The 12,372-nt window shown below is 43.0% G+C and overlaps 1 protein-coding gene across 1 annotated transcript in view; it reads left to right on the forward strand.

Moving 5' to 3' along the window:
- The window catches only part of COL7A1 (collagen type VII alpha 1 chain), a 294,025-nt gene that overhangs the window by 60,944 nt on the left and 220,709 nt on the right, over positions 1 to 12,372 (forward strand). Inside the window, exons 3-4 of the mRNA XM_073591887.1 lie at positions 8,541 to 8,721; positions 11,546 to 11,705. Of these exons, the coding sequence (XP_073447988.1) occupies positions 8,541 to 8,721; positions 11,546 to 11,705 (341 nt within the window). The remainder of the gene's footprint in view (positions 1 to 8,540; positions 8,722 to 11,545; positions 11,706 to 12,372) is intronic.

Here is a 12,372-nt window from a genome sequence, read left to right on the forward strand (position 1 = left end):
CGCCCCGAGCCCACCCAGTTGTGTGACAACAAAGTTGTGTGAATTAATATTCGCTATTCTCTTCCTGCTTCTCCTCCCAGCCAATCAGGAAGCGGGTCTTGACCGATCGACCGAACAAACGCGCGGGGGGGGGGGGGGGGGTCAGGTGGTTAGTTTTAACCCTCCCCAAAAATAGAGCACCAGCCGCCACTGCTATGTATACAGTATATAAAGAAGCTCAGGCTCTCTACTTGTCCTGATGGCCATTGTCTGCATGCCCTAATCCATGGAAAATAACATGATAGAACAAGTCCAGTTGAATGAGAATAACCTCTATCGGTGACCTGGAAAAGTGATAACCTTCATGGACAATGGTTGACCTATGTGTAGTGTTTAGATATTGGAAGAGAACATTTTTTCAAAATAGTCAAAGAACTGGCCATTGGATTTTTCTTGTTGTCTGGAGGTGTAATGTTTCAAGCTCTACATTTAAGACCAGTGAAGGGGAGGATTTATAATGACATGTAAGGGGAATCCGAAACGGAGCGTTTCTTCAAGGCCTCCAGGATGGAGGAGAGAGCGGAGTATACGGGTGATGGAGTTTCCTAGAAAAGCGATAATCCTGTCTCCTCTGGCTGTGTGTGTGACGGCTGTCAGGGATGATGTGTTCTCTACATGTTGACTGTTGACTGCTAGATGGCAGGAAAAAGTATAGTATTCTACATCATCTGCTAATTGTGTGTCTGACCTTTGCTCACATTCAGCTAAAGGTTTTCTGACAATTTGAACACTGTATGGTGGGTATAAAGTATGTATGAAAGATTTTAATTACCATACATTTGGCTTTTTTTATATTGGTGTCTAGTGATAGGGCATTAAATACCCAACTGTAAGGCCCAGTTCACACCAAAATGCGGTGCGGGGAAGGCACGTTCCTTGCATGTTTTCCACACCACAAGTGAATGTGCTGCCCTTCCGATCTGAATGCAGGTGCCAGTGTATTGTTAATGGCCCCCCAAATGCAGATTGCAAATGCAGAACATTTGCGGGCAACAAATTGCATGGTACGGTAGTATCATGTGGCTTCAGGGCTGCTGTTAGAAACTACCAAATAGCCAACCTGACTGCCCCCACCCCTCAAATAAACACAGTTTACTATGCTTCAGTTATGAATGAACACATTGAGTGATCAGTACCGATCACTCATTGTGTTCATTCAGGATTGGAAGGGGCTGGTAGTTGTGACATATTTGTTGGACCCTTTCCCCACTGTCCATCCTGAAGGATCCTATTGTGTCCTTCAGCTTCCAGTGGGAAGGAGAGGAGGGAAGCTGGCAACATGGTGGAGGGTGGGGGCACACAGTGAGGCCTGAGCAGCAGGGAGAAATGTTTTGGTGCACAGGGAGGGCAATTGGTACAGCAGGGGGACAATTTCTGGAACCAATCCTCTGTACGGCTCTCTGTGCAGCTGCTGAAAGCTGGCTTCCTCTCCTCTTCCTTCTGCCAGATTTCAGCTGCTGCAGAGAGAGCCATACAGGGGATTGGTTCCAGTAATTGTCACCTGCCCCCCCTCTCCGACGATCACCTTCCCTGCCCACATCCGATTCACCCAGCTGCCTGGGTGCCCCTGCTGGCATGGGCTCCATAAAGGACTTGTTGTACCCCCTTACCCATGGCCCTGTGTGGCTTGGTGCATTGTGTTCTGAAAAGGTAGTGCTTTGGGTGGGCTTTCAAAACAGGGAAAAAACAAACACTCTAGTGTGAATCGGCACTAATACTGTACTTATAGGTAAATAATAATTATGTCAATAATAACTGTAATGCCGCGTACACACGATAGGAATTTCTGCCCGCAAAAGACCGATGAGACTTTTTCGTCGGAAAATGTGACCGTGTGTATGCTCCATCGGACTTTTGCTGGCGGAATTCCAGCCAGCAAAAGATTGAAAGCATGTTCTCAATTTTTCGGTCGGGAAAAGTTCCTATCCGAAAATGCGATTGTCTGTGGCAATTCCGACGCGCAAAATTCCTATGCATGCTCGGACACAATTCGACGCATGCTCGGAAGCATTGAACTTCATTTTCTCGGCTCGTCGTAGTGTTGTACGTCACCGCATTCTTGACGGTCGTAAGTTCAGCGAACTTTTGCGTGACCGTGTGTATACAAGGCAAACTTGAGTGGAATCCCGTCGGAAAAGCCGTCATATCTTTTTCCGACGAGAAGTCCGATCGTGTGTACGCAGCATTAGGCTCAGTTCACACTGGGGTGACCTGTCAGGCGACTTAGTCCCCTGACTAGTCACGTCCTATTTAGTGCAATGGAACCATTCTAATCAGAGCGACTCAAGTCGCACTGACATAGAAAATGTTTCCTGCATGACTTGGAGGGCGGCTTGCATTGACTTCTATTAAAGAAGTAGTTTGCAAGCCGTGATGCCGTCGCGTTGTGCAGCGCGGCTTCAAAGTTGGGCGACTTTGAAGCCTTTCTAGTGTGAACCGAGACTAATACTTATATGTACTGTAAATAGTAATAGTAAGGCCTCATTCACACCTGCGCGTTCCGGTAACACGCACAGAAATGCTCGTTTTTTTGCTTGCATTCTGAAAACCGGCAATGTGCTTGCAGTGCCATTATTTGTTAATGGCACCCCAAATGTGGCTAGCAGATGCATGTTTTATCATTTGAGAATCTTGACAAAATGCACAGTAAAAAGATGCAAAAGGCTCGATGTTCAAAGCGGTGCAGGAGCTTTTGTTATCCATAGGGCAGCCCATTTAAGTGATTAGGCTGCCCTATACGAGACAAAACAGTATGTGACAAAATGTGAGCTCCTTCTACGCCTAGTGTGAATGGGGCCCAATACTTATATGTAAATAATAATAACTGTCAGAAGTTATGAATACTGTAGCTGCTGACTGTTAACAAACAGGTACTTATCAGCCCATTGACTCCAGTGCTGTCTTCTCCAAGGCCGATCCTCGGCATCGGCCTTGGGGAAGACAGCACTGGAGTCAATGGGCTGATAAGTACCTGGGCTTCGGATCCTCAGGAGTCGCCATCTTGAATGTGGGAGCTGGCTGTGATTTTCTGTTATCCCACTACCAGCTCTCTATTGCTCATGCGTGAGATGACGTAGCATGGTCCTACAGCTTCCTGGGATGGGTGATGTGTTCCAGAAGGCTACAGGCGTGGGGAGGGAGGGCTAAACCATCATAATCCTTACGTGGGCGAGGATTGAGGAAGTGGGAGAGGGCACCTTTCAAAAAAGGTATCCCTGAAAAAAAAAAAATGCAAATCTGTTAGAGGAGGTTAAAAGCTTTGGACAATATATTAGAAAGCTGCTTACCTGAACCAGGAAACAGTGTTGTCATGGGCATGGCTATATGGGATTGTGGTGCTTCTCAGCCTTAATCAACCCACGCAGGTAAATACCTACTGAATTCTGGAATCCGCAACCCATCTAATTTTTTTTTTTTATCTAACAAAAAACTTTTATTGGTGACATACATACAGCCCAAATCAACAATAACCAACCACATACTCAGCATAGTATACAAAACCAGGTTCCCGGTCAGAGCCAGTAGTGACAACATATTGAGTACAGCAGAAAACGAACAGTATTTACATAATACCACATACACAGGAAAATTACATGACCATGGCAGTGTTATACACATAGCAACATCAAGTCAAATTATTAACCAACATTAAGACCAAGAAGCCTATCCATGACCAAGTCTGCTGGGGCAAGCCAGCTAGCCATGGGTCCCAGAGTTTTCCATACTTGCCCCGACACCCCCTATGCTGATAAATAATATTTTCCATCCTAATTGTATTACCTACCGCAGTAACCCATTCCCTAACCATGGAAGGGCTCTCCGACTTCCAATGCAACAGTATTAGTTTGCGAGCCAGAAATAAGGCCCAAACAATAGCCTTTCTGATGTGATTCTCCCATTCCAGTTCATTTAATAAGTTTAGAAGAATTTAGGTTCCAAAGGGAGTTATACTTGAAATATCCTGTTCAGAGTGTCCACCACCTCCTTCCAATATGGAGGCAGTTTTGGGCACCTCCACAGTAGGTGAATCAAATCACGTGGTCTCGTTTACACCTAGTGCACACTGGAGTAGATAATAGTTCCATAATGTGTAACCTATGAGGGGTACACTCTCAAAAGGATATATACAGTGCCTTGCAAAAGAATTCACCCCCCTTGGCATTTTTTGTGTTTTTTTGCCTCACAACCTGGAATTTACATGGAATGTTTGAGGATTTACATCACTTAATTTACAGAACATGCCCACAACTTTGAAGATGTTTTTTTTTTATTGTGAAGCAAACAACAAATAGGACAAAATAACAGAAAAAGTCAATGTGCATAACTATTTACCCCCCTAAAGTCAATACTTTGTAGAGCCACCTTTTGCGGCTATCACAGCTCCAAGTCACTTTGGATAAGTCTCTATGAGCTTGCCACATCTTACCACTGGGATTTTTGCCCATTCCTCCTTGCAAAACTGCTCCAGCTCCTTCAAGTTGGATGGTTTGTGCTTGTGAACAGCAATCTTTAAGTCTGACCACAGATTTTATATTGGATTGAAGTCTTGGCTTTGACTAGGCCATTCCAACACATTTACATCTTTCCCCTTAACCACTCAAGTGTTGCTTTAGCAGTGTGTTTGGGGTCATTGTCCTGCTGGAAGGTGAACCTCCACCCTAGCCTCAAATCACACACAGAGTGGTACAGGCTTTTGCTCAAGAATTTCCCTGTATTTTGCACCATCCATCTTTCCCTCAACCCTGACCAGTTTCCCAGTCCCGAGTGCTGAAAAACATCCCCACAGCATGGTGCTGCCACCACCATGTTTCACTGTGGGGATGGTGTTCTTTGGGTGATGTGATGTGTTGGGTTTGCGCCAGACATAGCGTTTTCTTTGATTGCCAAAAAGTTCAATTTTAGTCTCAACAGACCAGAGCACCTTCCTCCATACATTTTGGGAGTCCCCAACATACCTTTTCGCAAACTCAAAACGTGCCATTTTGTTTTTTGCTGAAAGTAATGGCTTTCTTCTGGCCACTCTGCCAAAAAGCCCAACTCTATGGAGCGTACGGCTTATTGTCATCCTACCCTGTTTCCCCGAAAATAAGACCTAGCGTGACTGTCGGTGATGGCTGCAAAATAAGCCCTACCCCCCAAATAAGCCCTAGTTAAAGTCCTTGTAGGTCTTATTTTCAGGGTAGGGCTTATTTTCGGGGAAACAGGGAAGGCCTGTTTTGGTGGGTAGGGCTTATATTGCAGCCATCACTGACAATCACGCTAGGTCTTATTTTCGGGGAAACAGGGTATGTAGATATACTCCAGTCTTTGCTATGGAACTCTGCAGCTCCTCCAAGGTTACCTTAGGTCTCTGTGCTGCTTCTCTGATTAATGCCCTACTTGCCCGGTCCGTGAGCTTTGGTGTCTCTTGGCAGGTTTGGCATCTCTTGGCAGGTTTGCTGTTGTGCCATGTTCTTTCCATTTAGTTATGATAGATTTGATTGTGCTCCTAGGGATCATCAAAGATTTGGATATTTTTGTATAACCTAACCCTGACTTGTACGTCTCAACAACATTGTCCCTTACTTGTATGGAGAGTTCCTTGGTCTTCATGGCAGTGTTTGGTTAGTGGTGCCTCTTGCTTAGGTGTTGCAGCCTCTGGGGCCTTTCAAAAAGGTGTGTATATGTAATGACAGATCATGAGACACTTAGATTGCACACAGATGGACATCATTTCACTAATTATGTGACTTCTGACGGTAATTGGTTGCACCAGAGTTTTTTATGGGCTTCATGACAAAGGGGGTGAATACATAAGCACATGCCAATTATCCCTTTTTTATTTCTGAAAAATAGTTTTATCTATATATTTTTCTAATTTTACTTCACCAACTTAGATTATTGTGTTCTGATCCATCACATATAAATCAGATTAAAAAAATACATTGAACTTTGTCATGGATTATGGTGAATGAACGCCTTTCTGCAATTTTAAATGACAAAATGGCTCTGTTTGAAAGAATATGGGACCCCTGGATTAACTATCTTTCAACTACATAACGAGATGGGAGTGGTTTAGGATTTTCACCCTCTTATTCTCTTTTTCTTTCTCTCATTTCAGTTGCAAAGGGCCTCAGGGGGCTCACGGGCCAATAGAGTCCCCCGGGGCTCACTTAGGGGCCAAATTAGATGGTTACACCAAGCGGAGGGGTAGGGGGGAGAGGATCCTCCTCCTGTGATTCCCCACATTACATGTGAAGTACATGTGCGTGCCTACTAGAGAATAATTCCTCCTTTCCATGTTTTACTATGGTTTAAATTTTATATCTCTTTTATTTTGGTTGAGTTCTCTATTATGTAGTCCTAAATTAAGGACAAGGACACGTAAAACTTCATGAGAATACGAAATAATTTGTGGTGTAACCTTCCTATAAAGGACTTGTTAATTGTTCAAATACTTTATACAAAAGAAAAGATAAAGTTGATTTTGTATCTGCTGATAATATTCTGAATAAAAATATTGGAAAAGAAAAAAAACATTGAACTAAAGGCTGTAATGTAACAAAATAGGTAAAAAGCCAAGGGGGGTGAATACTTTTGCAAGGCACTGTAACTGTGTCAGTCTCTGAGATACGTTCAAGGAACAAGTAGTTATGGCTTGGAGAGCCTCCTCCCATTGGTCCTTATTAAGCTGACCCACATCACTCTCCCACTTTGTGCTTTTATAGAAATAGCTGGAGTAGCATAGCATTTCATTGTGATATGAAGCCTTTAGAAGTTATAGTCTCTTTAAGTTAAGTAAGGGTGTTGGAGATATAGACCAGTCAGAAGTTATACTCTGAACCTTTATGGCATGCCGTAATTGCATGTAGTAGAACTGCATAGAAGTCGGTAGACCACACGCTTCCCGCAGAGCCTCAAAGGAAAAAAGAACTCCATTATGGAAAATTTACCACTTTCATATTGCACGCTGAATTTTGGCTAATTCGAGGCAGGTGTCATTAGACCAGATGGGGCTAAACTCTGTAATGCCTACCACCCCCTGAAGATATCGAGCTTTATTCCATACCTTCTGAATTAAATTATATGTTGGGAAGGTATTATGTGGCTTACTGAGAGTCTGGGCTTCCAGAGCTACTAGAATGGAACCAACCTTCACTGTGTGCAGCATCACTGCCTCGGAAGAGCTACACCCCGTGACCCCTTGTTCTTTACTCCCATAAAAGGTACCTATTAGGAGGTGCTGCAGTTGCGAAGCCTGGTAGTATAACCAGGGATTTAGCAACTCCAACCCACCCTCACCTTTGGGTCGTTGCAAATGTTCCAGTTTTATTCTAGGGGGAAGATTTTTCCAGGTTAGCATACGAAATATGGTATTGACAATCCTAAAGGTCTTTAAAGGAATCATCACTGGGGAGTTATGAAGCAAATACAGCAGTTGGGGCATAAGAATCATCTTAATGAGTAAGAGAGAAGTGTCTGTATCTCCAAGCAAAATCATCGTGTCATCTACATATAGCATCACTTTTTCCTGTCTGTTACCATAGCAGAAGCCAGTGATGCCCGGGTTATCTCTAATCTGAATATCCAGCGGTTCTATGGCTAGTGCAAACAGCAGGGGCGACAAAGGGCACCCCTACCGTGTGCCCCTCCCAAGTGTAATGGCTCAGGATGGCTGCCTGAGGATGGCAATACAGTAGGCGTACCCAGGAGATGTATATCTCTCCAAATCCAAACCTTTTTAGGACCTCCCATAAATACACCCATTCAATGCTATCAAAGGCCTTCATAGCATCTAACGATAGCAGAGCTCTATGGCCTATATTGTCAGCTAGTGATTGCATATTTAGAAAAAGCCTTCTTAAATTGACCACAGTAGATTTATTCGGCATAAACCCAGCTTGGTCGGAATGGACAATGGAAGTAATTACCCTACTTAGCCTAAGTGCCAGTATCTTTGCTAGAAGTTTAACATCACACTGCAGCAGTGCGATAGGTTGATAAGAGCCTGGATCTACCGGGTCCTTACCAGGTTTTAAAATAAGGACAATGTTGGCTTTAGACATTGAGGGGGGGCAAAATACTTTGCTCCCTTGCAGTGTTAAACACTTTTAGTAGTTGTGGCAATAACACCTATGCATATTGTTTATAAATTTCCATGGGGAGGCCATCCTCCCCTGGGGCCTTACAATTAGGGAAGGCATTAACCTCCGTCTGCAGTTCCTCTAGTGTAAGTGGGGAGTCTAGATCCCTCCGTTGAGTGGAAGTACCCATTTAAATATTTACATCTTGCCATCCTCGATCTTTTTCTCATGGTCCACACATTTGCAGTAGCATCCCATAGACTTTCCCACAAAGAGTCATCTACATTGGTCTCATAGAAGTCTAGAGTCTCTAGGAAAAAATAGGAGGAAACGTTAGGCAGGCATGGTGTAAACTTTGTGTTGGGTATATCTTTTATGATATTTTTTTTTTTTACTTCACAGTTGAATTAACTCTGACACTTTCTTCTTCTTTTGCAGCAAGATGTGATAATATATATGAGTCCGATATAGTGTTTGTCATTGATGGGTCTTCTAGTATCGGAAGGGCGAATTTTCGAATGATCAAGACATTTATGGAAGGGTTGGTGATTCCTTTTGCAAATGTGGTCGGCCAGGACAAAGTACGCTTCGGTGTGGTGCAATACAGTGATGACCCAAGGTGAGTCTTCCCATTTAAAATTGTCAGCGGGTATTGAGATTTTCAGCAGCGCACTGGTCCCCAACCAGCGGCTTGTGAGTTACATTGCACCTCCTAGGTCTAATGTTGTTCATTGCAGCAGTAAAGTGGTTATGCCAGCCATACCTGCAAAGACCTGGCCACCCAAGTCAGCCCTGGCTCAGTCTCAGGCAGACAGATTTTTTTATTGATCTTGACATAAGATTGTACAGATAGACTTGCACATTCTGACCATTTATTATTGCTGCAAAACTTTTTTGAGAACATCCATTAAACATTCACAATGATGGAGGACAAAGCACGTGAACCCTTGGAGTTAATAGCTAGTCAAACCTCCTTTGTCAGCAATGACTTCAAGCGAGCAGCTGAATTTTTGACCATTCCTCTTTACATACTTCAGCTCAGACACATTTGTGGTATGTCTGGTGTGAACGGCTCTCTTAAGGTCATTCCACAGCATCTCTATGGGGTTGAGGTCTGGGCTCTGACTGGGCCACTCAAAAAGACCCACTTTCTTTTTCTGAAGCCAGTCTGTGGTGGATTTACTTCAATGGGTCATTGTTCTGCTACATCACCCAACTCCTACTAAGCTTCAGCTGGAGGACAACCACCCTGATATTATCCTGTTAGGATATTTTGGTTAACTTGGGAATTCATTTACCTCGATAATGGCAAGTGGTCCAGGTCCTGGGGCAGTAAGGGGCAAACCCAAATCATGATGTTCCCTCCATTTTATTTCACCGTTGAGATGACTTTTTGATGTTGGTAATCTGTGCCCTTATGACATCATACATAGTGCTGAGTGATCTTCCTCAACAATTGAACTTTTGTTTTATTCATCCCCAAAACATTTTCCCAGTAGAAATGTGGCTTGTCAAGGTGCTCTTTGGCAAACTTCAGGTGTGCTGCAATTTTTTTTTGGAGAGCAGTGGCTTCCTCCGTGGTGTTCTGCCATAGACAACCTGCCTATTCACCCCCTTATGTATGATAGACTCATGAACAAGGAATGTCTGCCAGTTCCGGTGATGTCTTCAAACCTTTAGCTGTTAGTTACTTCTTTACCTCATTCAGAATTCTACATTGTGTTTTGTGAGTCATCTTGGCTGGGCACCTACTTCTATGAAGTGTAGCTACAGTACTAATCTGCCCATCCTTATGCAGATTAGCTACTCTTGATCGTATGTCTTCAGCGATGCATGGTTTACATCAGCTGATGCTTCTTATAAACAGCAATCCTAAATTGTTTGAGTGTTTTTTTTTTTGTTTTTCTTTATCAAAGTAGCTATAAACTACACCTCCAAACTCATTTCATTAATTGGACTCCAGGTGTGCAAACTACTAACTCTCATTAGTTTTCATTGAAGTAATTAGTCTATGGGTTCACTTACTTTTTTCCACCAGCACTGTGACTGTTTAATGGATGTGTTCAATAAAAACATGAGATATTAGAATTGTTTGTGTGTTATCAGCTTAAGCACGTTGTGTTTGTCTATTATTGTGACTTACATGAGGATCAGATCACATTTTATGAAAACCAGTTCATTCCAAAGGTTTCACATACTTTTTTTTGCATATATATATATATATATATATATATATATATATATATATATACATACTCTACCTCCTGCTAAGTTTGGTACAGTGGAAGCTGTGTTAAAAAAAAAAGTCCCTAGTGTTGCCTATAGGTTCCCCACAGCTGATCTTTTCCTATTATTGACTGCCCATGCTTTGTTCTGCACTGTGTTGAGGTGGACATCTTGGTATTGGCAGCATAGGCGTGCACAGGGTGTGTGCCAGGTGTGCCTGGGCACACCCTAATCACTATGTGCGGTGCCATTTCCCCCTATCCCCCAGGCTTCCTCCTGTGTTGGCCCTTCCTCCCGCAGTGCTGCTGGCTTACCTCCTCTCCCCCCCCCCCCCCCTCTGCTGCAGGGGATGTTTCAGGATGGAGAGCAGGGTAAGGGGCTAGTAAATATTTTTTTTTACCATACCCTTCCTTCTCTAAATGAACACAGTGAACAGACACGCTCACTGTGTTCTTGCATAATGAAAGCATAATAAACTGTGTTTGCTATGCTTCAGTTGTGAAGGAAGAGGAAGCCACTCAGCACAGAGCACTTCCCATTCATTCACTGCCCCATGCAGCTGAGGCTGCAGAGAAAGGCATGTGTGTGTTTGAGCTTTGGGGTGCACACCCTAATGCAATAAGCTGCACACACCTATGATTGGCAGGGTTTTGCTTCCTCATCATAGAGCTGTAAAGCCAAAAACAGATATTTCAGTTGTAGATATTACGGCAGGTTAGATAACCCATTGGCTAATTTTAAGCTCTTGTGCAGTATTCCTACAGGCTTGGAAAGGTAATGGATAGATGAAAACCTTATCATTGTCAAAATCCCTGAGAAAAAAAAGAAGCTGACAAGTAAATAGAAGCAATTTTTTTCATTCACCTAAAATTGAAATACCAATTTTAGGTGGGCTTACCATTTAAAGCACAAGGCCATTGTTTTGATTTTTTGGTTCATTTGGTAAAACACTGATGTAGAATAACCACTTTCGTAAATAGAGTTTAGTGCCTGTCCTGTTCCCTCATGCCTAATAAGTCTCTTGAAGTGATCTCTATATCCAAGGACTATAGGGAAATACAGACACCTAAAATTCTGGGTGTCTGTGATAATGTCAAGATGAGACTTTAGATATGGATTACCTTGTAAATCGAATGGCCGACTCAGCAGTACAGATATGACAGGTCCACTTTACTTTAACTTTTTCATGATAAATTGGAATTCTTTTCTTTCTCTAGAACAGAGTTTGAATTTTCCCGATACCGAAATGGAACTGACGTGATCCAGGCCATCAGAAACCTGGGCTACAAGGGTGGAAACACGCGGACTGGAGCAGGCTTGAGATACGCTGCAGATAACTTCTTTGGTCTTGGCACTATTCGGGCCAATATTCCTAAGGTACCAACATTAAGACACACCAGAATGAAAAGACCCCCAAAAAAATCATATTAACTGGAACAGAAAGAGATTTGTTGGCCACAAAAACGGCAAATCTTTTACTTGTTGGTTTACTTGGGATGGGTAACTGCTAGCAATATAAGTCACTTTTATTGATTGTGTGTATGGGGAAGGTGGGGTGTTGAGAATGACAAAACCAAATAAGTTGAAGGGTAAGAATGTTTTGTCTGTGTCCCTATGGAGCAAAATCTCCCTTACTTCCTGTCTTGCTGACCGTTTTAGGTTTTAGGTAAGCAAGCACTAATAAAATGCACAAAGAAGCCTTGTCTGGAATTTTTTCTTTCTGATGCATAATGCATCAGTCAAGGAGGTTTTCAGGTGTAGCCTCTTTGTGCATGTTGTCTAGAACAATAAAGCTTTATTGAAATGCTAAGGTCATCGGTGTGTAAGTGGTTCTTTTGCTGGGAAATACATGTAAGGAGTGTTGACAAACTCCATCCAATGCCAGCACATTCCAGACACCACAGGAATCTGTGGGATTTTTGGGGAATGGCCCATTCTGCTAAGAATAGAACTTGCCAGACATTTTAAAGGCTAAGTTCACCTTTTACATAAACTGGCCCATGTAGACAAGGGCACCAGTAGTTTAAAATGCAGTTTGCCATTT

This window comes from Aquarana catesbeiana, linkage group LG07, assembly GCF_042186555.1.
Source record: "Aquarana catesbeiana isolate 2022-GZ linkage group LG07, ASM4218655v1, whole genome shotgun sequence".
Taxonomy (NCBI): Eukaryota; Metazoa; Chordata; class Amphibia; order Anura; family Ranidae; genus Aquarana; species Aquarana catesbeiana.